The sequence below is a fragment of the Sciurus carolinensis genome, chromosome 5, assembly GCF_902686445.1.
Source record: "Sciurus carolinensis chromosome 5, mSciCar1.2, whole genome shotgun sequence".
Lineage (NCBI taxonomy): Eukaryota > Metazoa > Chordata > Mammalia > Rodentia > Sciuridae > Sciurus > Sciurus carolinensis.
Window position 1 is genome coordinate 71,097,438 of NC_062217.1, and position 27,028 is coordinate 71,124,465.

Consider the following 27,028-nt stretch of genomic DNA (forward strand, 5'->3'; position numbering starts at 1 on the left):
GTGGGAATAGGTGGTCCTCCTCCCTGGGAAGGTTCGACTCTAACTGTATACACACCTGGCAGTCTGCATCAGAACAAACGCTACCAACAGCGGATAACTCTGTTCCACTCCTGGACCCACAGAAGCGGCATGCTTCTGAGCTACTGGTGGTGGGTTTGCCTAGGTTTAAGCAGAAAAAGAAAAATCTTCCTAAGGACATGGTTTCTACATGTTGTAATATAATTAATTTGAAAAAAGCAAACAGATCTATATTAGTTGATATCACTAAGAAAGTAGCCAAGGGTTGTAAGCTGCCCTAATTATAAAGCAAATAATCTCTCTTTCCCTCTCTCTCTCTCACATACACACACAAAATAATTTTAAAAAGGTTAAAAAACCCAAAATACATCTGAAGCCAAATCAATTCTTGACTGTTCTGTATTTTTTTTTTGCTTCATTTTTAAGTAAAGAAACAGACTAGACATCCAGTCAACTAAGCAATATGAAATGTGGCAAGCCATTCAGTTAGATACACAATACCAGTGAATGCAATAATGAATAAACTATAAAACACAGAATTCCTATCCTGCATGGAACACTCTACAATTTGAAAATGAATTAAAATATGCTTGAAATGTTTAAAGAAAGAACAAAATCCTTAAAGCAAGGATAGGACAAAAGGAAAAAGGGGAGGAAGACCTGAAAATTACAAACCAGGCCCATTTTCGAAAGCATGTACACAGATTCTAAATATAATATCAATACATTGAATTCATCAATAATTATAGAAAAGATACTTTTTAAAAGTTTGTATTATGAAGTCAAGGATGGTTCAATAAGAATACTTATTAACGTAATATATAGTATTGACAAATTATAGGAGAAAAAAAACATTAGCTAGGAGGAAAAAAGGCATTGTTTTTGTTACATGGAAAGTCACTTATATTTAGAATTGATTTGTTTAGGTTCACACCAAACTCCAACACTGGAGGTTTATGTCAGTAGGAAAAAGTGGCAGACAAGAGCTGTGATGAAAATTGAGAATTTGTATGATTCAAGGTAACATTAAGCTAGGAATATACAAGATTTACTTTAGAGAAAAGTAAAATGAAAACTAATGTTTTGGAGATAAAGGTATAATAAGCCTACATAAGTTATTATTTTTTTGTTTAAAGTACTATCTATTCATCTTTGTTAATTATTTTATTACTTTCGATGGAATAGTACCATTCAGAAAACTTCGAGAAGCACTTGATGTATTAGAAATCTCTAAAAATACCATAAAATCATCCATATGGTACAGAGATTTTAATATGGGGCTACAACCAACAAAATTAGAAAGGAATATCAACAGCAGTGTGTCCTATCTTTGGAGCCCCAACTAGTGTGCTATGCTCACTTGTAGGAATGTAAATAGCATAACTATTTCACTTTACGAAGGACAGTGGGTTAAATGTCTTGCCCATTAACCCACCTAGTTAGTGGCAAACCAGGTTTCCTGATTTTTAATCTAACGCTCTTTCTGATGCAAAACAGACTCAATGTCTGAGAAACATAATTAATATACACAGTAGCCAAAGCCATAATTAACCATAAGAATATTGCTCAGAATTATTCACATAAGATAAACTAACTTCTAGCTGAATCATAATTAGTATGTATGGTTCAATTTTTTTTTTTTTTTTTTTTTAAGGTACAATTTAGCCTTCAATCTTCTTTTACCTGTGTGTTCTCGGAATTCCACCATTGCCTTCATTGTTTTAGAATCTGCTAGTGCCATCAACCAGAACAATTTGGTTCTACCACAACCTTCATGAAGGTCAACCTTTATAGCCTCTTCTTCTTCTTTGAAGACCTATTGTTTCATTAAAGAAAAGGGAGAATATATCAATCACTCTGAAAGAAGTAGTATAAAATTTAATTATTCAATAAAAATTGCTTTCATTTATGAGACACTGTAAGAAGTTCCAAGTCTTTCTAATCTTCCTTAACCTTCACAATTTCATTTTTATACATGGAGAAACGAGTATTGGGAAGGTTGAAGAACCTGCTTAATTTACACTTGATAAGTGAGACGACTGGGAACTCAAACAAGGTCACTGATTTCAAAGTCCACTTTTTTCCACACTTATTTCAGAATTCATGGAATGTACTTCATGCTCCTGATCTTGATCTGGGTGTAGAGATAGAAATCTTCACCTGTCTCTGGTGAGTTTTGGTTCGTCGATGAAGATGCAGAAATCTGTCACAATCAGTACATAAATTTCCACAGACATTGCATAAAATGATAGCTGCAGTTTCACCATCATCATGGTTATCGCACATAGGCTAAAATAAAACATTTTCATATGTTATATTAGATTAAAAAGACAGACATTTATATAAATTGAAAGCAACTGTAGTTTCTTTATAACAATACCAGGCTGTTACTCTAAACTTTACTAAGATTTTCAGAGTTTGAATGTTAAAGAGAATTATGGCAAATGTATTTACCTAAAATTTAAAAAAATCATTCCATGATTAATGTGCTGAGCAGGAAAATCTCCCAAACCCCCAATTTAATGATTAATGTGTATGCAGCTTCAATGATTAATAAAATGGACATGCTTAGTGACTTAATAAGTATTTACCCATTATAAATTCATTCTGTATGCTAAATGGGTAAACGATTTATTCTAAAACTTGAACACTTATAAGAAAATGTCTAAAGGGCCTATACATTTTCTGAACATTTAGAAAATGTCTAAAGGGTCTTCCCTTCCAGTAAACCTAAAAATATGCACCAAACCTACTTTATCCTGTAAATAGATAGCATGTCACATTTGCCTCTCTTATTTATTTCCTTCCTACCATAAGAACAATTATATTTTTTAATTCATTTTTTTAAGCACAAAATCTCAACATAAAATCAGAAACTGGCTAAAAATTTTAATATGATGCAAATGTGACTCAGAGAAGGAGAATGCTCTTTTATATAAGTAAATAAATCCCCTAAAATTTCTAATATACTACGATGAGGGGAATTTAAGTGAAATAGACTCTTGAGATGGAACTGGTCAATTTGCACATAAATTTTCAAGAGTGTCACTAATTGTGTATTTTGACTTGTTGGCTACCTCTTCCCTCATGCTAAGATAAAGTTGACTGTAAAGAAAAACAAGACAAAATTCTTATAAAATAATTCTGATCTTACCATTTGTTTTTGTTGTCCATCCTTTCCCATCCATCTCCCTGAGGAGAGGCGATCTACATGGTCCTGATCAAGAACACACAGTGATGCTAGAGCAAGCCAGAGCTGATAAGAGGAAACACTGTTGTAATACCAAAATTTTTAGGAAACACTCATAAAATGCTGACCATCGGACACAGGACAACCCATCAGTAAATGCTGGTTGAATTTGAAAATACACAGACACTTAGTGGCACTAAGGTTTTCCTAATTTGGAACAGACATACAAGACGATTGCCATATGTCTTATTCACACAGCAGAATTCAAATATTTACTGAACTAATGTCTGTTTCTACAATGAACCATTCTATTTTCTAGTCAGTGCACAAAATTAACCTTTACTGATATACTATGTAAACCAAGTCATTTATAGGAATAAATGCCTTTGCATATTAATATTCATTATATTAATGCATTCTCCATATTTTCCCATCTAATATAATCTCTTCATAAGGCTTTAAATTTCAAAGAAGGTGGTACAAAGGCTACTTAATTTTGCATACTCTCATGAGTAGGTGCATAATATTAAATTTTTCTAAAAAAGTGTCTGTTGCCTGACAGGGCTTAGCACTATACTTGGTACATTCTGTCAGAAGTAAATGTCTAATAAACTTTAGAAAATTACCCTAAACATAGTTTAAAATTTTCTGAGGCTTAAAGGGTAGTTTCAATTTTACATGGAATAATTATTACTTCATTAACAAAGAACTGGAAGATTACTTAACTGACTCAACTCTAAGAAGTACTTATAAATATCATAGGAGATGGAGAGCAAGACATGGTAAAAGAGGAACAGAAAAAACAGAAAAAATAATGCATGCAAAGAGAAACAGGAATGCAGAATGAAAGAAAAGAACTCATGAGTGGTAGAAAAGAGTTACTGGTAAAGATACCTGTTTCGGGTATCTCACTCACCAGCAAGACAGCATAAACTGGCTTTCTCTACCCCAGAGCAATACAATTTTCTTCTTTTTCAGATTTCCGAGGATCAACTAAGCAATTTCTAATAGTGTTGACTTCTTAGTGTTGTTATACTATCATGGTTTAACAAAATCTCAAATCTCTTTTGGAATTACATGTGTTAGGTTAAAACTTACTACAGCTGTCTAACTTCCTCAGAGAGTCCAACCCACCCTACCAATGGCAATGGCAAGAACTGATTTTTTTTTTTTTTTTTTTTTTTTTTTTTTTAAGAAGTAATACCTATAAACTTAGTAGGTAAGCTATAGGGTTCTTCATTAGAAATGATTGGGCCATACAAAAGGAGGAAGAAGGGGCACTGTCTTCCAAAGATCCTGTCTTACCACTGCATTGTGCTGTGGTAAATTTAGTAAATAGGTTACTAGAAAGTTAATACACAAACACAAAATGTAATTTACCCATTCTAACCAGTATATCCTTAGCTTCCTAAGTAACAACAAAAATAGGTGATCCAGAACACCTAACAGCAAACAGTAATGGCTACCATATTTAGTTCACAATTCACAAATTTTTTCAATAAATACATTACCAACCAAGTTGACTTACTGATCAACATTTGTTCAAATCTAGTATCAAAGAAGAACATGCAAACTAAAAACAAAACAAAACCTACCCTAGTTGTTGCAATACATCTCACTGGAGACCTAAATTCTTCTTCCATTTTGGTCAAGGCTATGATAGTTTCTGCAATAGCATTTTTTGTCACTCGGGACCAAGCTTCGGACAGATGACCCTATTGGGCAAGGCAGAATATTTTAATAGGTAATTAGAAATATATTATCATAGTAAATTCTTGTCTCTTAAGTAACATCTCTCATCAAAAGGCAAAATGTGTTTGTAGCAAGACCTTGCAATTTTAGATAGAGGGGCAAAAAATTTTGAACTAAACATCCTTTATGACCATGAAAAATCCAACTTCTAATCATTATTTTAGTGATATAAAAGAATAATACATAAAAATTTAAGATCTCAATGTTCTTTTTCCTATAAAGTTCAAGGGCATTTCTTCTCACATTTGGATAAAAACAAAGGTATTAAGGTATCTATGTTCAACAAATTTTGGTTATGAAACCCTGTTACTTAAGTGAAATTTGTACAGCTAAGCTAATTACACTAAATGAGAATCCAAAAGCATAAATGGGCTTAAACTACAATTACCTTCACATGATATGTAGCAGTTTAATGAACATCAACACAAAACTATTACAGAACTTAGGTGTTCCTAAATATTCTTCCTAAACATTTTCATCCAATGAACATCCTAAGAAAGCCTACTTTCCACAAAAATTGAGATTAATGCCCATGTTGGGAAAAGTGACAGAACTTCATCTTTTCCAGAACTTCCTCCTACTTCTCATATCCAAATGTTATCAATCTGTTAAGGAGTTCAATTCCTCCTCCTCCTTCTCCTCCTCCTCCAGAATGCCTTCTGTTCACTAGGTCTCTCAGGGACCTACATTCCACAGTACTTGTCCTCCTCAGGCCGCCTCCTTGAAATACAATGTAAAGTGAGGATACTGACATTTAAGGAGCAATCAGCAAGAGCCAAGCACTCTGAAGTTAATTCCCATTCCTCCACACTCTCTGATTTTCCCCCAAAGCCAACATCTTATGACAGTGGTATAGGACATTAGCAAAGAAGAAAAAAGGCTTTATAAACTACGAGGTCTGAGAGAATGAGAAACTTTACTTCTGAGAGCTCTTTTTAATTTTTCCTTTCCCCTTTTGGCTTTTAGATGCAGGCTCTTTCCTAGGTCAGAAGGAGTATATTTTATTTTGTTAAGTTAAAAGTACTGAAGACTTGTGTAACAATTCTGAAGTAAATAAATTGAAGGTTTTGAATTGAACATAATTTAAATCGGTGACAAATTTATCATTTGCTGAAAAGACAAATGACAGTGGTTAACATCCTAATTTAAAGACTAACACTATTTCTCCTATCGTTCAGCAGATGAAGCTATTTGTTTCAACAAGACTCCTGCTGCACCTCAATGCAGTAATATCAGGAGAATGAGAACTCACTGCTGCCATATCCTTAATAAGTTTAATGATGATCTCTGAGATTTGAGTAGGAGTTGAGCCCTTCATCCACCAATGACTTTCACCTCGTCTAAGGTAACTACAAAAAGAAAGAAAAAAAAATCAGCACTCAGAAACTTATAAAGGATTTATAATTATTACAAATGAAAAAATGGAAATGTTATTTCAGTCTGTAGCATCTTAGTTGTTTAACTGAATGAATTAAAATACCTAAAAAGAAAGTTAAAAAAAAGAAAGTTAAAGCGTTACCCCAAATCTCTATCATCAATCTCAAGAGAACAGTTATTCTGATTTATGTTCCCTTTCAAATACTTCTCTATTTGCATATTGCTTTTGCATGTATTTTCCAGAACACTGATTTTCGAAGTATGTAGTCTATAGACCACAAACTACTTGTTTCTAGTGTACATGGCAATAAGAAGCAGCTTATGTCAGAATATAAACCAACTGTATCACTAAGTTGCTTATGAGTACACCTGACATTTTTGTTTCCTAGTATGACTGTACTTAAGAAGGAAGTGATATGTTAATTAACTTTCCGGTGTTATCTACTTATTGTCATGGGCACGATTTCAGATGTTTTGAATTTTCTGCTGTTACACACAATTACAGAACACCCTTATATATATCATTGTGTACATGTATGAAAGTTTTGGAAGTAGAACTGGTGGATCAAAGAATATATATAAAGAATAGTGAGATATTATCAAATTGACATCTAAGAGTGCCAAAGAAGTTTGTATTAGATGAAAATGCCTATTCTGTCATAACATCACGAAAGAATCAAAAATATTTCATAATTGTTTTAAGTTACATTTTTCTGAGGTGTCTTTTAATGTGTTAACAGACATTTGTAAATTTTTCTGTGAACTCTGACTATACTTGTTATTTAGTTTTTTATCAGTTGTTTGCCATTTTGCAAACATTATTCTAATATTATGGCTAATAATTAACTATTATGTAGGTTTAAATATTTTTCCAAGTTAGTTGCATGCATTTTAGAACATTTTAATAGTATCATCTATCGATCAATTTTTATAGTTGTATCTGTGAATCTTTTCTGATTTTTAGGAGTCTGTGTTTGTTTAGGGAAGTCTTCCCAAATTGAAGATTAGAATCTCTTCTGCTGATGTGGTGGTGCATGCCTGTAATCCCAGTGACTCAGGAGGCTGAGGCCGGAGGATGGCAAGTTTGAGTTCACCTTCATCAATTTAGTGAGGCCTAGACAACTTAGCAAGACCATGTCTCAAAATTAAAAATTAAAAATTAAAAAAAGGCCAGGGATGTAGCTCAGTGGTTAAGCACCCTGGGTTTAATCCCCAGTACCAAAACAAAAAGAAAAAATATTCTTCTGTAATTTGTTCTAGTAGACTATAAACTTTAATTGATCTGAGGCTTACTCCCCACAAGTGTTATTTATAATTACTGTGATTGAAAATATGTTAACATAATACTGACGTTTACTTTTACATCTGATGAGAGAGAATGAGGCAATGACAAACCTGGAGTTGAAAATCATAGGAAGGGTGACCGTTGTAACTCCTTTGCCCACAGTGGTTCCAGCTGTTCCTGTGATAGTGGTGCCTTTGGCTTTTAGCTGTACAGTGAGTGCTTTGGCTATGCACCCTAGAAACATATCTAAGATACCCAACTTATTCCAATCTCCTTTCTCAGTTGAGTGAATGATATCACTGATATCTGCTGGGGGCAGAGATTTCACTCCTATGATGCTGGCCAGACGATTGGGGGTCACTTCAGGCAAGACTCGTCTTAGCAAGGAGGTCACCTAGAAAGAACAATAAAATAATTCATTTAAAGGCTGAATTTTTTTATCTGTTTGTTTGTTTGTTTTGGGAACCAGGGATTAAACTCAGGGGCCCTCAACCACTGAGCCACATCCTCACCTCTATTTTGTGTTTTATTTAGAAACAACATCTCACAGAGTTGCTTAGTACCATGCCATTGCTGAGGCTGGCTTTGAACTCTTGATCCACCTGCCTCAGCCTCCTGAGCCTCTGGGATTACAGGCATGTACCACCATACCAGGCTAAAGGCTGATGTTTTAAAATTTTCATTTTTTAATATGCCAAGCTACCATTCTATAACTTTAAAATCTACGCAAACAGAAACTTCATTTAAATACTACTTTTAATTTCGGGAAGAAAGAAATATGACTTAAACACTTGATTTTCTGGAGTAGTAATTACCAACCCAGGGCAGCAAGAAAAAAAATGCTTTATATTTTTGGTCTGGGCTAAATGACATTATAATAATATTATAATTAATAGCCAAAATATTCTTTTTGTATCAAAATATATTAGTAAAATGGAACATAGTGTTTGCTCTTCTATACTCTCATCAAGAAGGCTCTAAAACATAAAAAAAATTTTAAAAAAATGGAGTTCAAAATATAGGCCTTAAACAAAACATTAAAAAAAAAATAAAAATCTATACTTCAGGACCTTGGGTAAAATTCTCTTTGCCTTGCCTTGCGACTTTTACTTTTTTTTTTTTTTTTTGTGGTGCTATGGATTGAACCCAGGGTCTTTCACTTGCTGGGCAAGTGCTCTACCACTTAGCTACACACCTAACTCCCCACCTTGTGGTTTTTAACAGTGTTTCAAGTAACAAAGAAGCACAAAGGCAAGTGATATGATCAGTCACCTGTCTCTGGACTCTAGGAGAAGCTGTGTGAAGCAGGGAAAAGAGATCCTGAAGGAGAGTTAGTTGTTGCGCCAGATACTGCCGGCCAACATTAGAGCCACTCAATGCTAAAACCATAGAGAGCAGCTCAAAACAGTATGCATCAGAGGAGGCATCTTCATCATTTGGCTGAGAATTGGCATTTTCTTTGCTTGATATGGCGTGTTCCCATTCTTCACGAACTCTGGTGGCTTCCATGCGAATAGCTTGTACTATATGAGCACACACCTATAAGGCAATGCAGAATATGTAAAAGTACATTTGTATGTCTTGTTTTCTACTAATAAAACAAAGAATAAGACAAGAATAAGTTAAATTTAGTCTTCTCTCAGTTAATGCTCCATTATACTATTCTATTAATTAATCTTGAAATCAATTAAGTAGCCATGTGGTGACACATGCCTGTAATCCCAGCAACTCAGGAGACTGAGGCAGAAGGATTGCAAATCTGAGGACAGTCTCAGCAATTTAACCATGCCCTCAGCAACACAGTCAAATTCTGTCTCAAAATAAAAAATAAAAAGGACTGGGATGTAGCTTAGTGGTAAAGTGCCCCTGGGTTCAATCCCCAATGCCTAAAACAGAACAAAACAAAACAAAACAAAAAACAATTAAGTAAAACTAGGGGAAACAAGATAAAAATATGAATATTTAAATTAACCACTACGTAGAAACTGATCATATACAAATTTCCAGTGCCTCTGCCTGTGGTCTAATACATCAAACAAAAACCAATCAGAATGTTTTATCACTTTTAAGGCACTGTCTTTTCATATTTTAGCATGTCTATTCCATAAAACTCTTTAAAATTGATGGCATTTATAGTTGGCAGAAATATTTTTTTTTCTGACTGGTAAGCATCCCAAAGTCAATGAAACACTGTTAGAAAGATAAAGTACAAATAAATTCACGTTATTATTTATTTAAAGAATATTTAATGGTAATGAAAGTTACAATAAGCTAGTTTAAAATTAATTTGAGTGCTATTTTTATTATCTAGCAACCCTTTATATGAACAATCTAGCATTCCCTCACCCACGCATATTTAAAGATATTAATGCTGATTTTGTAAACAATATTAATTGCTCATCAAAAAATAAAACAAGCCGGGTGCAATGGCACACGCCTATAATCCGAGTGGCTCAGGAGGCTGAGACAAGAGGATTGAAAGTTTAAAGTCAGTCTCAGCAACAGCGTGTGCTAAGTAACTCAGTGAGATCGTCTCTAAATAAAATACAAAATAGGGCTGGGGATGTGGCTCAGTGGTTAAGCGCTGCTGAGTTCAATCTCTGGTACCCCAAAAATCAAATAACTAATTAAATAAATACAGAACAAACAGAACAGGGGGAAAGGAACGTAGAAAATGTAAATGTAATCTGATTTAGCTGGATATCTCTCTCCGAAATAAAAAGTAACAAAGAGCAGAAAATGAGAAGTAACAAAGAACACTAAGGTAATAAAGCTGACATTCGTAATAAATATCTAAAAAATACACATATGGCAATGTGATTACTTCTTCTAGAAAAAGGCAGACACATTCCATAAGACCTATAAAAGAGTCAGCATAAAAAAAAAAATCCTCCATAAATTTTGGAGGTCATTTTACAACCTAAAAACAAACAAACAAAATGTGACAAAAAGGCTAAACCCAACCTGTTTTTGTAAGTTGGTCAGTTTACTCCTGCTGAATATGATTCCAACCATATGTTCTTTTAGGTCAGCATCTGATGTTGCCTTTATGCAGAAAAAGAAAAAAAGAAAATTTGTATATTTGGCATTTCAAAGTATCTTGAGAAATTATAAGAAGCTATATTTAAGGGGAATTTCTTTTAAATTGAAGCATATAACATTAAGGCAAAGGAGAAAGTTTGAAGAATTATTGTCAAAGTGACTATAAAAAGAAAAATTTCTGATAAAAGAAAGGCTTCAGATCTATGATCTAATTCTGGACCTTAGTAATTCAGAAAAACAGGAACAAAACAAATGGAAAGAATAATAAATACAGGAGCTGAAATCTTTAAAATAGAAAAAATAGAGGAAACCAAAAACTAAAAGTGATTTCTTGAAAAGTCCAAATTGTTAACCTTGTTGCACTACTCCAGAAAAATAAAATGAAACACGAATTGCCAACATAAGGAATGAAAGAAGACACATTCTACAAATTTGCTGGATATTAAAAGGATATTAAGAAAATACAGTATACACCTTATGTCAACAAATTCAGTAACTTAAATGAAATAAATTATGTGAATGACAGAACTACTAAAGTTTGCTCAAGAAGAAATAAATAAGATAGCCCTGTATCTACTGAAGAAAGTGAATAGAGGCCTTTATTTTTTCTACTTAAATACTAGCACAGAAATCCTATTAGATAGTTTCTCTTTCATTTTATTTTTGTTTACTTCTTTCATAACTTACTTGGTTTTGATTTTTAAAAATCCCTATATTCAGATACAGTTCACATGCCATACTATTGACTTATCTGAAGGATACAATTTCAGTGATTTTTAGAATACTCAGACATGTGCACTTATTCCCACAATCTGATAGCATTTTCATCTTGCCCAAAAGAAGCACTGAACCATGTAGCTATCATCCTCTATTTCATTCTTTTTTTATTAAAGAAAACAAATTACCTATAAACTAATATCATGTTGATTAAAACCATATTAACACATTGATTATTCTACTGAATAAGCGTAAAAAATGGGAAGATAGAACTATATAAAAATATCCATTCACATGGAAATTCTCAGCAAACTAGGAAAAGAAGGAAATATCCTTAATGGATTAAAAACACAAAGCAGTAGAGTTAATAGCATACTTTGTGATAAAAGACTGAAACACCTCATTTTTAAGATCCAGAACAAAACAAAGATACTTTCATTTCTTTCTACTCAATATAGCAATGTAGGATGAACAGTACAATACTACCACATGAAAAGTTAAAGTTTTCATCTTAGGTATGATTATTTTTAGTTTATACAAAATAAGTAAAGTAATTGCATTTCAGAAGAAATTTCAAGAACATTATAAAGAGAGTATTTATTCCAATTAAAAATTTACTGAAAGTGTGTGTGAGTATGCCATCATGGGTAGAAAGACCAATCAGACATGCACTTGGTTTCTAAGAAGCTATGGTATGAGGAAAAGATAAAACACACATATAGAAAAATACAAGAGGGAAATGGAAAAGAGGCATACATAGAGCATTATGAAGTTTAGCAGAGGGAAAACTGCTTTTTGTCTGGGGAAATCATAAAAAGAGTTCATGGAGACGAAAGTATTTTTGAAACGGGCTGTGAAGGACAGATAAAGTGGAGGAGGAAGATAACTGATGAGACATAACATAGTAAATGACTAAGTTAATTTTACAAATTTTAACAATTGAATAAAACAGTCCCAGGTATAGAGTAACTTTTGCTGTGACTTAAAATACTAACTAAGGTATACATGAACAAATGGTAAATTTCTTTTAGATAGCTCCTTCATCTTCTAATTAAAATAAAAATAATTTAAATGGCATGTAAACCATGTCTATTAAAGTATAAAGCAACACATGGATTATTTATCTGAATAAAAGAAAAATGAAAAAGGGAAACAAATTTTTAGAATACAAATAAATACATTGTATACTTTTTCTTCTCCTTCAGGTGATGACAAGAGTGCTTTTTCCTCTTGTTCTGGTGTAGGTTCAGCATCTCCAGAGATGAGCTTTCCAAATACCTGCGAGAAAGAATGGCAAGAATTACCACTGTGAAAGGTGGAGGATTCATCAGCTGACTCTGCAGGTTGTATAATATGGTATTCTTGCTGTACATACCATCACTTTTCAAAATTACAACATAACATTCAATATAGATGAAGTGTTAAGAGAGGAAAAATGGGCCAATTAGAAGCCAGATATGTGTTTTACAAAATATTTTGTTACACTCTCAAAGTGTATCATGTCAATTTATCCTGTGCTAGAGTGTATAGTAAGGACACTCACTTGAGATGTAATAAGTCTGAATACTCGCAGAGTCTCAGCTTCACAGTTCCTTTGCTGGGCCACACTGGCTGAAATCTGGCCAGCGATTTTTGTGCTTTCACCATCTTTCCAACCTAGGACTTTTACTTGTCGAACTCTTAGTGTATTTTCTGGACCCTTTAATTCAATTTTGATGATATGATTATCTCCTCCTGGAAGTTCACTTGTTACCCAACCAATGTGCCTGGAGTCCAGATCGACCTGGTCAAGTAGAAAAAGGACAGAAACCTGATATAGCTGAATCACTTTTATCACTGTCCTAGACTTAACATTAGTAACAGTAAGCTCAAATAACAAACAACTTCACAAAGCATGATGGTTATTTCTCATTTAAATTTTGTGAGGATAAGTAGTATTATTTATAGGAGCTATCTTACAGAAAAGGAAAATGTGATTAACACAGGTTGAGAGATCCTCAATAAGTGATGGAATTGAGAATTAAAATTCAGGCCTGACTACCATTAGACTCACCTGCACGTTATTTGAGTGAAACCATCAGCAACAATTTATATGACAGTACTTTTACCTATAGGAACAGGATCAACAATGAAGCTCTCTACTTCCTGTTAAAAGGTAAGTATTTTCAGTGTGCTGTTACTTTATTTTGAAGACAAACTGTTTAATATGTAACTGCACACTTGTGATTTCTTATATCACTGAGAATGTAACCTTTTTCAAAGATTAAATATCAATATGCTGTGAAATGGTTTTTGACACTGTTTCTTTAATGAAATTGAAGTTGTTCATATGGTATTTGATAACCAAGAAATGATCTGGGAATTTCTACATGATTTAAATTGTTGCCTTAATTGATAATGCCCATCTTCTATTTTGTTTACTATTTGTAAACAAAAACTATCTCATTCGGTAAACTTATTTTCCCAAATTTTTTATAATTTGAACAAAATGTATTATTTATTTCATCTGAAATCTCAATTCTTTCAATTATTTGAAAAAACCAACTAACCAACCAACCAACAAACAAACAAAAAAAAACTGATCAACTTTTGGGAGATAAAGTAATCCCCGAAGAACAATTTAAAGGAGTTTGTGCACAATCCTAGGCATGTCCAGACAAAACTTAACTTTGTTTGTAGAATTGGTTTCTACAGTGACTTGTAACCTGGATATGGCTGCAGTGGTATAAGTGGTAGATTTTTTTAAAATAGACCATGATAACCTGTTTTAACCCAAAGTACAGGTGAATTAGGGTGCTAATTATGAATCAGATCTGTGATTATTTTTAAGGTACCTGAGTCTGTAGGAAAGTCAGGAGTGGAAGACTGCAGGCCCAATATAATCACTCATGACTGGGGAATACTTAGGGTAGTAATTATGAGATATCGAGCCTAGGGACAGCTGTTACTGCTCCCACATATAGACCAGCTGTCAAGAAAGTGTTAGAGGATTTTCTACAATACTTTGGTAATGTGCTCAAACTGGAACTCAACAGTACAGGTGGAGAAGAAATTTCTCCCTAGGTAACAAAATGTTTATTGACAAAATTGCAATTACCTGCTTTATTCTGCACAAATCTTCTACTGCTTTGCCAGTTAAGAAGGTCATTGAAGTAACTTTATTCTAAAAGAGAAAATTCAAAATAGTTAAGCTATATTCCTGCCTCAGAATTTACACCTTCTCATAACCAACCAATGTCAAATCATTCTGCCTGTTTTAATGGTCCGTCCTAATGGTTTTATTGTTATAAAAACACACTATCTATCCAATTAACTATTATTTCTATAGTTCCAGGCTTCTCATGGACTCTATCTTAAATGTCACATTTCAGCCTTTCTTCATTTACTCTCACAGTTGGTCATTACCTCTCTTTATCCAAATCCTAAACATTCCAATTCTATAACTTCATGGAGTCTTTCAATAATTCTGCTTGTCACTCATGTCCCATTCTTGTTGCTATATTCTCAATAATTTGGGAAGTAAAAGGAAGAAAGGATGATAACTAAAAAACACTTGTGAGTGCCACAATGCCTGCTTTACAACCTTGAAGAAGGATACTTGAGAACAGTGGGTTCTATCCTCTCAAGATATTTGCCATATTAGGAAAGGCAACATTTTACACAAAAAATAAATATCAAACATTATAAATTCAATGCTTTTAAATACTGAAAATGAGTCACAAAAGGCACTAGAATGACAGATCTTAAGATTGAATAAGTCTTATACAATGCACATCCACAAATAGATTAATATTTTAATTCCTTGAAGAGCTGTGAACTGTGAATGCTATAGGCTGATGCAACTCAAATCAACAAATGCTCTGGATTAGGCACTTCGGTGGGCAGTTGGGGGAACTCAGGCTCAAGGTCCAAGGTTCAAAGATGATATATAACATAGAAGTAGTCTCTTAAAAGAAAAGTAGATGTCAGCTTACATACTAGACACTTGTAAAATAAATATTGTTATGACTGTTTCCTGTTAGAAAAGAAAAAAGTCAAACTGATGGTAATCATTGTTCTGAGGGAGAGTATGTTCTGGTGTAAAATGTTCCATGAGTCAAAGATAACTTTGTACTGAGCAATGAGTTCTAGCCAGAAAAATGTTCTGATTTATGGCACTTAACTTTCCCATAAGATAAAGTAGTTGTACCAGTTGAAATTCGTAATCAGAAGAGCAAATAAGCTCATAATATTTTAACTAAGTTCCATTTTCTTATTCAACACCAGAGACTGAACTAATACGCAGGGATGTATAGGAGGTTAGAGGTTGCTGGGGATGTTCTGATTGCACATTGGACTGCTGTGGTGGGCTTTACCTCCAGTTTATATGAGCCCCATTCTCCACCATTTCTGATTCTTTCTGGGAAAGGAAATATGTGAATAGATGGAAACTACTTGGCAATGGTCCAAGGAGATTTATGAAAACCAGCAAGTCACATCTATTGCAAGGGAAAAAATTTCCAACAAGTATCCTTCTCCAAGAATGAGGGTAGAAGAATGGTAGTCCAGAAGATGGTTCTATTTTCTTGGCTCAAGTAAATTAGGCTCTTTTCCTTTGTTCAGTATCTTTTATGAAAGAATGTTCAATTCAGTTGAAACATGTTAGATATACTACAACTAGGGAGACTATAAATCATGACTGTTTTAGTTGAGGAACTCCCTCCCATGAGGACTAAGGTTTAGAAGTAGAAACTTGAAGCTACTTTATGATAAGTACAGGTCAAAGTATATTCAGTACCATCAGTGCTGTACTTACAAATAAGAACCAGGTAGAGAAAAGAATTATTTTTGTAGTGAAGTTACCCAGAGAGGATTTCTCTACTGAGTCTTGAAGCTGGGCACAGTGGCATATGCCTGTAATCCCAGTGAATGGAGAGGCTGAGGCAAGTTTGAGAGACCAGCCTGGACAATTTAGGGAGACACTGTCTCAAGATAAAAAAATAAAAAGGGCTGAGGATGTAGCTTCAAGGTTAAGTACCCCTTGCTTAAATCCCCAGTACTGCCAAAAAACCCCAAACCAAACCAAAATGAAATAAAAAACAAAGTCATGGAAGAAGAAAATTATAAAAGAGATTTTTATTTGCCTTAGCTGTAGCCATGGCATATTTGTAATCAGACCTCTTTTTAAGACTGATAGTCCATAGTGTTCCCAGTCACATTAACCTGTTTTTATATTTAAGATTTATTTGAAGTCTCAAGTGATAAATCTTTCTGTTAAACTCAGAAATGAGTGCAAGTTTATTGGTAGTCTGAAAAGAACTAATGAGCCATAAGTTAAGTTCCCTTTCTTACCCCAAGGTCCCGGGAATTGTCTACATGTACAGATACATAGCGTGCATTGATTCCTTTCACACAGTTGATAGTGATGTTCTTAGTTTTGTTTTTATCTTCATCTCCTGATTCCCAAAAGGTTTCTGTGGAACCATCTGTCAAACTTCCAATCATGGCAGGTCGGCTTGATGTTTTTATGTCAACAATGCTGGTTAAGTCCTTTAAGCACATAACTATGCATAATTCCTATCAGAGACAAATATAACTATTCATAATAGTCAAAAAGAGATCTTTCCTGATGAGAAAACATATGTAATAATAAATCATGTAAGATAGAATCAAATTATTTGAGTACAGTTTTTCCTGTAATCCACTGTTGACTATTAACTATAGGATAGCAAATAGGAAACTGTTGAATGACTGACCTGACTCATAGCTTCAAAGCCAGACTGTATACTGATGCTAAAACTCTCTTCACTATCTCCATCATCTGATTTTGACAAAATATTGTTAATGTGATGAAAGACATTGCTTTGATGGAGGAACTGATGATCAGATTGTTTGAATTTGAGACTCCAGCATCTAAAAAGGCAACATATAAACAATATAAATAAATAAGCAATATATATATATACATAAGTGATATATGAAATAATTATTTTCTAGGAATATCTAAGGAACTTCTGGAGTAGTTACTTTGATCTGTAGCTTAAATCTCAAACAATCTTAATGTGCTAGTAAAAACAAATTTCAAATGTAAGGGAATGAATCATTACTACTGGCTGTTTTTGAGAAAGGTAATTTCTTTGGAATAAGATAAGTTCTAAGGAAAGTTCAGTCATTTTAAATATAGAAATTTAAGATGTGATGATCAAAGTGATAAAAGCAAGAAAAGTAATGGGTCTGTTGTACAGACAAGTGTTACACCAAGTATAACAGCTTCTTAAATTTATTTGTGTTATAATTCCATACAATTCATTAATGCATAATACATCTTGCACTTTAAAAATTGTATGAAGAGAAAAAATTCGCACTCTTCCATTGGTTTTATCATTAGGAATGTGAGAAGTCCAATCATTCCATTAACTTATTTGTTATATAAACCAATGGAGGATTTATTTATATCTGTACTCCAGGGTGTGGACCTAATAATGAGGTTCACAATGTGAAAGTAATGCAAACTTTCAACAGATTCCAATTTAACCTTAGGGTAGTTTTAAAATTGACTACATATAATTGGGATTCATTTTTCTTAAGATTCTTTTCAAGTCAAAACTCTATTTTGGTTTTGTCAATGAGATTTAATTTTTCTTCCTTTTGGTGACTTTAAAATGATCTAAGATATAGGAAAGGGGAAAAAGTGAGGGAGATTGTTTCAACAATCATTTATGGCACTAAGAAGTACATTATTCACATTTTATAGAAGGGCAAACAGTATGAGCTAAGAAAAGGACAATTCTAAATTAGGATAGGAAGGAGGGAGGCATTATTTAATATAATATAGGAATTCTTAGAAATCTTACCATTTAAAGATGTTTTTCAAGCATTCAGTACTTTGAATACTTCATAAAATGTCTTCTCCCATAGTACCTAGAACACATCTATACAAAATTACCTTAGGGCCATTTGCTGCAATGAACTACCACTGGGGAGAGACATCATAAGATCAGAGATTGTCTGAAGTAAACGGTGAAATGTATGTGGTAATGGATGAGCAGCTTCGCCCGCAATCACTATATCTGAGAGTGGATGTTCACATACTCTTGTATCTTTCTCCTAAAATAGAAATTGAAAGTAAATTTATCAGTTTGTACGCTCCAAGAAACTTTCTTCACAAAAGAAAATAAATAAATTAAAAAAAAAAAAAAAGAACATTATGTGTACTTAAACTATACCCAATACATATAAATAAGATTAACCTAATTATATCAGTAATATTTCTAGGGAAAAGGTATTAAGATTGCTCAAAAAGTCAGCAAATGAATAAATAGCATATATATACACCAATTCTAGGGTATTCATAAATCTATTATTAAATGAATTTATGTGTATGCATGTGTTTGTGAATATATATATATACACACGTACATTTATGTATGTACATGTGTATATATGCATAAATGTTTTGTGTATATATTTATACATGAGAAAATAACATGTTAGAAGTTGAGGTCACCACTAGTTCACATGACATTTTTATGAGATTTTATGTGAAGTAGACAAAAATGGTCCTTTGGGCAGAAGGATCAGAGCTTGGAAAGAGAAACAGATTGGATTTCATTCCCCATTTAAATGTCAGTCAGGTCTTTCAATATTATTTAGAATAACATTTATAATGGAAAAGTAATAGAGTACTTCAAATTCCCAAAGAAAGGAAATTAGTTAAAACTGGATCCTCACAGAGCAATAAGTGTGTTTTAAAACAGGGGGTAAATGAAGCACACAGCTACAGGTCCCAACCTGGAGTCCATGGGGAGAAGTGGAGAGCATATGTGTACTGGGGGAGGGGCTGGAGGCATTACAAGACTCAGGCTTGGAGTGCAGAACTCACCAGCTCGTGCCAATGGATGTTATGTGTGAACACCTGCCCAGTGTGAGGCACTTCACTTTAACTAAGAGAGGGTATTCAAATACTCATGTATCCTTCTAAGGTAGAAATTAAAAAAAAGTTTACCAACTAATTATTGTATAAGAAGTGAGACATTCTATTTTAAAAGGTATTTTTTTAACTACACATGCAAGCCAAAAATGTTTGAGGGCTAGAACTGGACTATGAACCACCAAAGTTTTTCTTGTTTTAATAGGTCTGGCACTTGCTTTTTAAAGAGATTTTGGGAAAAACTATGGTGATTAAGTTAAAAAAAATAACCACTCAATAATTAAAAAAAGGTCTTGTTTAGATGACATAAAATCTCTAAGTTCATTCAATTAACTGAGAAAACATGCCTTTCTTTTCATCAAATTCTCAATCAGATTCATATTTATAGAACTCACACTTATACTTCAGTCTTTGCTCAAGGTATTTTTTCCTTTTGGAGAATCCTATACTCACCACAGTAAAAATTCTATTTTGAGGTATGTACTTAAGGGTAATGCACCTCATTCCACTTAAACAGAAGTAGTAGCCTCTTCTTCCTTTGTAATTCATATAAAAGTTTCTAATGAAGTACTTACTTTTATAAGGAGTATGTCACATTTATATCACACTAAGGTCATTGAAATCCTTAGAAAGTAGTGATTGTTATTTTAGTTATTTCTAATAACTTTGCACAAAGTACCTTACACTTGCTGAACTGAAACGTATCTGCCTAATAAAGTAAGTGGTTACTATTACAGACTACTTACCATGATCCAAGTCTTTTGAGCAGGTAATATACATCATAATAAAACATTTGAAAGGTATAAAAAATACCATAAAAAGTAAGTCTCCTGATCCTGATAACTCAGTCACCTAGCTGCTCTTTACATTTGTAATTCCTAGCACAGGATACAATATTCTTGTCTGGTCTGTAAGTATTATTTATATAAATGGCAGTATTCTAAGCATATTGTTCTGTACTTTTAAACAGTTTATAATTTACCTTAGAGATCATTACATATTATATATGTAGTAACATATTATCTTGCTGTATAGCCCTCCAATGAATGAAAATATCAATTTATTTCACTGGTCTACTTCAGAGTCATTTAGGTTCATTTTAAGTCTTTTGCTTTTCTATTTCACAACAGTCATTTAGGTTTGTTTTCAATATTTTACTTTTATAAAAAATTCTGTAAAGAATCAACTTGTATATTTACTATTTCACATATGCATGCACAACAGGAAAAACTCAAAGAAGTAGAATTACTACATCCTTTTTAAAAAGTATTTTTAGTTATAGATGGACATAGTACCTTTATTTTTATGTGTTGCTGAGAACCGAACCCAGTGTCTCTCACATGCTAGGCAAGCAAGTGCTCTGCCACTGAGCCATACCCCCTGCCGCAGTGCATCAGTTTTTTTTTTTTTTTTTTTTTTTGCGGTGCTGGGGATCGAACCCAGGGCTTTGTGTTTGCAAGGCAAGCACTCTACCAACTGAGCTATCTTCCCAGCCCCAGTGCATCAGTTTTGATGCCAGTTTTGTCTAGATTTTTGCCAAACCATTTTCCAAGAGGCTATTACTCCACCATAAAGTGTGCTTGTCTCTCCATCTTATTGCCAATGTGAGCTCATCAAACTTTCTGAACTATGTCAATGAGCTAAATAAAAGATGGTCATTTTTTGCCTCCTTTAATAATGTCTATTGATTATACATTATAAAAGTTGTGGTTTGTAATTGCTTTCTAAAAACTGTTGTATTTTGTTCTTTCAAGGTGATAGTATGTCATCCAGATTCTGCCAAGGGCTAGCATTCAACTTGGTTGGCCTGGGATTTGTGTCCTTGACTTCAGGCATTGCCCTTAATACTACGATGTGGTCCACTGTCCTCTGGCATGGTCTTTCTGGGGTTTCAATTGCATGTCAGAAAAGTTCATCACACTCACCCCTGTGACTGAGTTAGAACATAAATGTCTTCCTAGCTATTGATCCTCTATGTAATAGTGTTGTTCTTTTTACCTATCATATATTGTACCATAATAGTATGCATCTTCCAGTTGATTGCTTTATGATACTGGTGTTCAATGAGCAAGGAGATGTGACTGTCAGCATGTTTGCTAGAAAGAAAACTTTCACTAAGTATTGTTAATATTTTTCCCATAGCATTGAAATGTTTTATACTTTTTCAGGTTAGATAATCTGAGAATGTTTGCATATAAATTATGAAACTATCTTAAAGTATTCTATAAAAATATGGAAAATAAAAACAAAATCTCACTTGTTCTGCATTTTCTTTATTTGTTTTATTTTCTTCATCTTCTTCTTCCTCTGGTTCTACTGGAGCAGGAGTCAGTGAAGCCACAAAATGCCACAGAATATCATGGAGAGAAGTTGTTTGGATGACATTACACAGAAGCCAATTGAATGCCTGAATAAATGATCAAATGAGTTCAGGACAAAAAGAAAATGTATGAGTTATAAAACGTAGGACTTTCCTTACTCAAAAATGAAGTACCTTCATAGACTACATGCTTCAAGGTCAGATGATAGAAAATCTGACCTTGGTTTCACTAAAAGCATACTTAGCTTGAAATAGCCAATAATTTTGGTCTTAGTTTAAAAAATATAATAGAGGAAATATATATGAAATACTTCTTTTTTTCCCCCATCTAAGGCATTTCTTTAAAGACTACATTTTTTTTTATTTTTTTTATTTTTATTTTTTTTGTGGTACTGGGGATCGAACTCAGGGCCTTGTGCTTGTGAGGCAAGCACTCTACCAGCTGAGCTATCTTCCCAGCCCTAAAGACTGTATTTTGATTCACTGTATACAAATGATGTACAAATTTTCATTTCTATGGCTATACACACATGAAATACTTCTTAATGTTAATTTACTCAAGCACATTTTTTTCTAATTTGTGTTTAGGATTAAAATGAAATATTTCTCAAATTCTACATAAGCTACCCTTTTACTTAAATATATTCATATCATTCCCATCAATGAAGTATCAAATTACTCATTACACTTACAATAAAGGAAGATTTACTATATTCAGGCCTGAGATACATAGTAATCTTATCATTCCAGAAAATGGAGATTTGGGTAAGCAGTTATTGCTAAAATTATAACTCAAAAGTCCTACTTCTCATTCTTTTTGTATGATTATTCAGTCATTCGATCCTAGTGAAATGATATTTTGAATACAAAAAGTTTATTATAAAAGGATAATCTCAGGATTCAAATAATAAAGTAATAAAGAAACAAAGTTCTTTAGAGTATTTAAATACAGAATTCTAAATTAAATTATATCCATGAACTTTAGAGTTTAGTTTTGATGTGAACACTTGATATTTTCTTTTTTTTTTTTAATTTTTTTTTGATGTTGATAGACCTTTATTTTATTCATTTATTTATACGTGGTGCTGAGGATCAAACCCAGTGCCTCACACATGCTAAGGCAAATACTCTACCACTGAGCCACAACCCCAGCCCTTGATATTTTCAATAGGCTTTTCAAATGGATGCAATTGACTTGGTTTTAAAAAAGGGCACCATTAAATACAGAATTATCATGTGATTTGTTTGATCTGTGAATCACTAACTTCATTAAGGTATTCATACCTCCATAGCAAAAACTCGACAAGCAGATTTCCTTAACGCCTGTTTCATTGCTATTTCAAGACCTTCTAGATCATGATGCTGTATAACAAAGGCTAAAACTGGCCACTGGAAATTTCGTTCTCCTTTGGAAAGCGAGCTATGGGCTGAGATTAGCCGGGAAAGCTCAGGTGATGGATGCCTCAAGAGGGAAGAACCAACTTCTGTTAAAAAAAAAAAAATTATTCATTTTCATAGCTGGTGCATTTGATTAATATATTTAATACTGAAAATAATATCTAGCTTATTCACTTTACAGTGTTTTTAAAGCACATGACACAAATCATAAATATTATAATTCCACTGAAAAAGAAAACTGAGGCCTGAAAGTTTAAATATCATACTTTCCTAGAGTTATACAGCTCTTTAGTTATAGAGGTGAGTTTTGAAACCAGAGCTGAATCCAAAGTGCATGCTCTCTAAAACACTCTAAAAGCTAAGTCATTTATATTTACCCTAAGTGGAATCTACATATCATCTCTACAATTTTCTAAAAGACTGTTTTATAACAAAGGTATCTCAATAGAAGTTCCAAAATATTTGTTAACAAACCTATAAATCATTGAGGGATTCCAAAAATATTTTTCTTGAAGATCTTCAATAGTAAGACACACAATTATCTATCTATTATTTTAATTTCAAATCATCATTTTTATAAGTGGTTTACCTGATAAATTATCACTATAATATCCTTTTCTCTTGGATTTCAGTATTTTTTAGGCAGCCCTAATTTGAGGCTGCTGATGATAGCAACTGGTCCAGAATATATAACATTTTTTATTTTTATATCTCCAAGATTTCTTTTTTTTTTCCTTTTTCTTTTTTAATCTACTAAGACTAATGGTAACTTTAAGAGCTGTAAGTTTCTATGGGGGTGGGGAGGTAGCCGTGAATTGTAAGCTATAGGAACTGCTAGTTCACTGAAGCTCGGTAGAGGAGATAATGGTAGCAATAATAGTTGGCTTAGATATTTTACAAGAAAGATGGTAAGGTTAATTTATTCTTGAATAATCACTGAATGATGTTTGGATGTTTGTCCCAACTGAGAAGTAAAACTTAAGAGGGGCACAGTTATGGCCCAGTCACACAGAAGGATTGTCTATGCCAAATTAGAAATTAATCAATTTGCTCCCTTCACATAGTACATTTAAAAAATTATTTGCAAAGAAAATAATTTTCTTTTACTTTCAGTGGTTGAATCACTCAATTTCCTTTTTTTTAAAATTATACAATTCTTTTTTTTTATTGTAAACAAATGGGATACATGTTGTTTTTCTGTTTGTACATGGAGTCAAGGCATACCATTTGTGTAATCATAAATTTAAATAGGGTAATGTTGTTTGATTCATTCTGTTATTTTTACTCAATTTCCTTTTTATCTTTATACATACCAGTGTCTCCACTGTTAACTCTTCTTCTAGGAATGGCTTTAACTCGTGCAGGCAAAATGGAGTGTTGTTTATCATACTCAGAAGCAACAACTGAGTATGATCTTTGGAAGACAGTTCTCTTTGCTAGATCAGTGTCAGTTATGGGACTGGTTTCCAAACTGCAGATATATCAAGAGCACAGTTAGGATAAAAAGTGAAGTGTAACTATACTTTTACAATAGTGTAGTCAAATATTGGAATCTGAATTTCGTGTGAAGAAACAAACTCAAAGCCAACTTGATGATGTCTCTCTCTAAATCATAATTTGATCTTTTCAAATACAGTAACATTTTGATCTCAGAACTGCATCTTAAAGTTTTTGATTTTCTAAAATAACTTTGCATTTTAAATGAAAAAGAAAAAAGGGTAACAAATATCCTAATTCTGTTTATAATAAAAAACACTGGGGTGGAACTTATATGACAATATACTCTGGGAAAACAAGCAGACATAATCATAAGTGCATTGAATGGAAAGAAAATGGTTATGTTCATGTAGAATTCTAATAAAATAGAAACTTGGTTCATTTTTCTTTTGGTACTTGAGTGTTCTATTAGGTTTCTCACTCTTGGGAAGTGCTACCCAAAGTCCTTAAGAGCATGGCTATATCAAAGTGTAATGAGATGTAACATAGATTTTTGGTATTAGCATTCTATTATACCTACATTCTCCATAAGAACTAAATGATTTTCATTCAGGCTTAAGTAACTGATAGCTTTGATATTGATTATAGTAACATTAAAATACAACTTTATTAAGAGGACTGAATAACTTTACTGGAGTTTTATTTTTTTTTTTGAAAAAGAAAACTACTTTCCCTTTCTGATTTTTCAAGCACAAATCTATAAGCTATTCTTTCATGTGTTTTTTTTTTTTTTTTTTTTTCTGTCTCCTGACTTCAAATTGGGACATTTTGCTCACCGTTAGTTCTGGAGTTGTTTTATTTCCATTCTTTTAAGCCCAGGTGTGAAATCCTATATCCCTCAGTTAGCTTATATATTTTCTTTCTTTCTTTCTTTTTTTTTGGTGTGCTTAACCATTGAGTCACAGCCTTGGCTCTTTTTTATTTTTTATTTTGAGATAGGGCATTGCTAAGTTGCTGAGACTAACCTTAAACTTGGAATCCTCTTGCCTCAGCTTCCAGAGTCACTGGGCTTATAGGCATATGCCACCACTCCCAGCAAGTTTATATATTTTCTAAGAAGTGGCTAACTTCCTGGGTGGTTTATTTATACGCCATCTCTCTGAGCTGATATAATTCTTGTTTTAAATAGAGTATAAATGCTGCACATAACCATCTGGATAAATGTGCCTGGATGGTACTCTGGCTGTTTTGTTCAAAAATAACTGTGTGGGATACATTAATGTACTTCATTTTACATTTGGATTTACTATCCTGCTTTCAGAGGCAGTTTATCAACTTAAAAAGAGGTATTACTCAATTTTAAAAAGATGACTTGTTGTTATAAAAATGATAATGCTTATGAAAAAATTCAAACACCAAAACAAAACCTTAAGGAGGAACTCATCAATAACACAATCCAGTACACTGTGTCAGGTAATTCCTTGTTCTAAGGACTATCTTCTTTAGCCACACTGGCTTCTACTCACTAGTTGAACTAGCTCAGCTGTGGCGAACAAAAATGTTTCTAAACATTGTCAGATGCTAGCTGGAAGGCAAAAATAAGCCCCAGTTGAGAACCACCAATTTAATGGATTCACTGTTCATCATCTTTAATAGTTTGAGAGTTGTCAAGATATTTTTTCAAGAATAGCTCAAAGGTGCTACATTGCCCAAGTCACTGTATGTCTGATAATGTCTCAACCCTGCTGGATATAAAATACTTGAGTCATAGTTTCTGTGAACATTACACTTATGTGCTCTGGTGCCATCTTATTTTTATTATACACTGTATAGTCTTTAAAACATGCTTTTTTTTTTTTTTTTTTTTTTTTGGTACTGGGGATTTGAACCCAGGGCCTTGTGCTTGTGAGGCAAGCACTCAACCAACTGAGCTATATCCCCAGCCCAAAACATGCTTTTCATTAACATTTGACTCAATTTATAACCAATCAAATTCATATTGATTAGATTCTGTGAATAGTGCTTTTATAAAAAATAGTAAAATACAGAGCTTTAGAAACATCCTTTCATTCAAAGTTATGATACAAAAGTCTGTTTTCAGTCTAACTTTCCTTTTGTTTAGATACTTGGAAAATTCTGCCCCCACTGGAGTTTTAGTTTTAGTAACTTAAGGTATTTCTTATCATAACAAGTAGTAAAATTTTCCTAATCTAATTCAGTTCTTTTAAAAGAATTTCTTTTTTATATTAAAGCTTTAGATAAACATTCTATTGTATTAGTTGGGTTTTCTATTTCAAAGATATCAGTTATTCTCATATTGGATTATTCTGTTTGTACCTGTTATTTCTACTCTAATTGCTATAATTTGTCCTTTTTTCTTTACTCATTGTGATTATCTTGAATCATTCCACTGATAACTCACTTTGCTGTTACAAACATTTCTAATTAATTTTAGTTTTATATAACTTTAATTTGATCTTTAGTCTGTTCTCTTAGCTCTGCAATGTATCTCTTTACTTGATTCTGCTTTTCATTTCATTTTCACATCTGAGCTTATGTTTTATTACACTTATGTCATTATCA

At 33.0% G+C, this 27,028-nt stretch overlaps 1 protein-coding gene across 1 annotated transcript in view; it reads right to left on the reverse strand.

The window, feature by feature from the left end:
- The window catches only part of Mycbp2 (MYC binding protein 2), a 269,456-nt gene that overhangs the window by 14,344 nt on the left and 228,084 nt on the right, over positions 1-27,028 (reverse strand). The window contains 18 exon segments of the mRNA XM_047552904.1: positions 56-159; positions 1,702-1,834; positions 2,179-2,307; positions 3,173-3,274; positions 4,804-4,923; positions 6,213-6,309; positions 7,733-8,016; positions 8,895-9,161; positions 10,587-10,667; positions 12,561-12,659; positions 12,925-13,164; positions 14,479-14,544; positions 16,713-16,937; positions 17,117-17,273; positions 18,307-18,467; positions 21,548-21,697; positions 22,895-23,094; positions 24,322-24,479. Of these exon segments, the coding sequence (XP_047408860.1) occupies positions 56-159; positions 1,702-1,834; positions 2,179-2,307; positions 3,173-3,274; positions 4,804-4,923; positions 6,213-6,309; positions 7,733-8,016; positions 8,895-9,161; positions 10,587-10,667; positions 12,561-12,659; positions 12,925-13,164; positions 14,479-14,544; positions 16,713-16,937; positions 17,117-17,273; positions 18,307-18,467; positions 21,548-21,697; positions 22,895-23,094; positions 24,322-24,479 (2,773 nt within the window).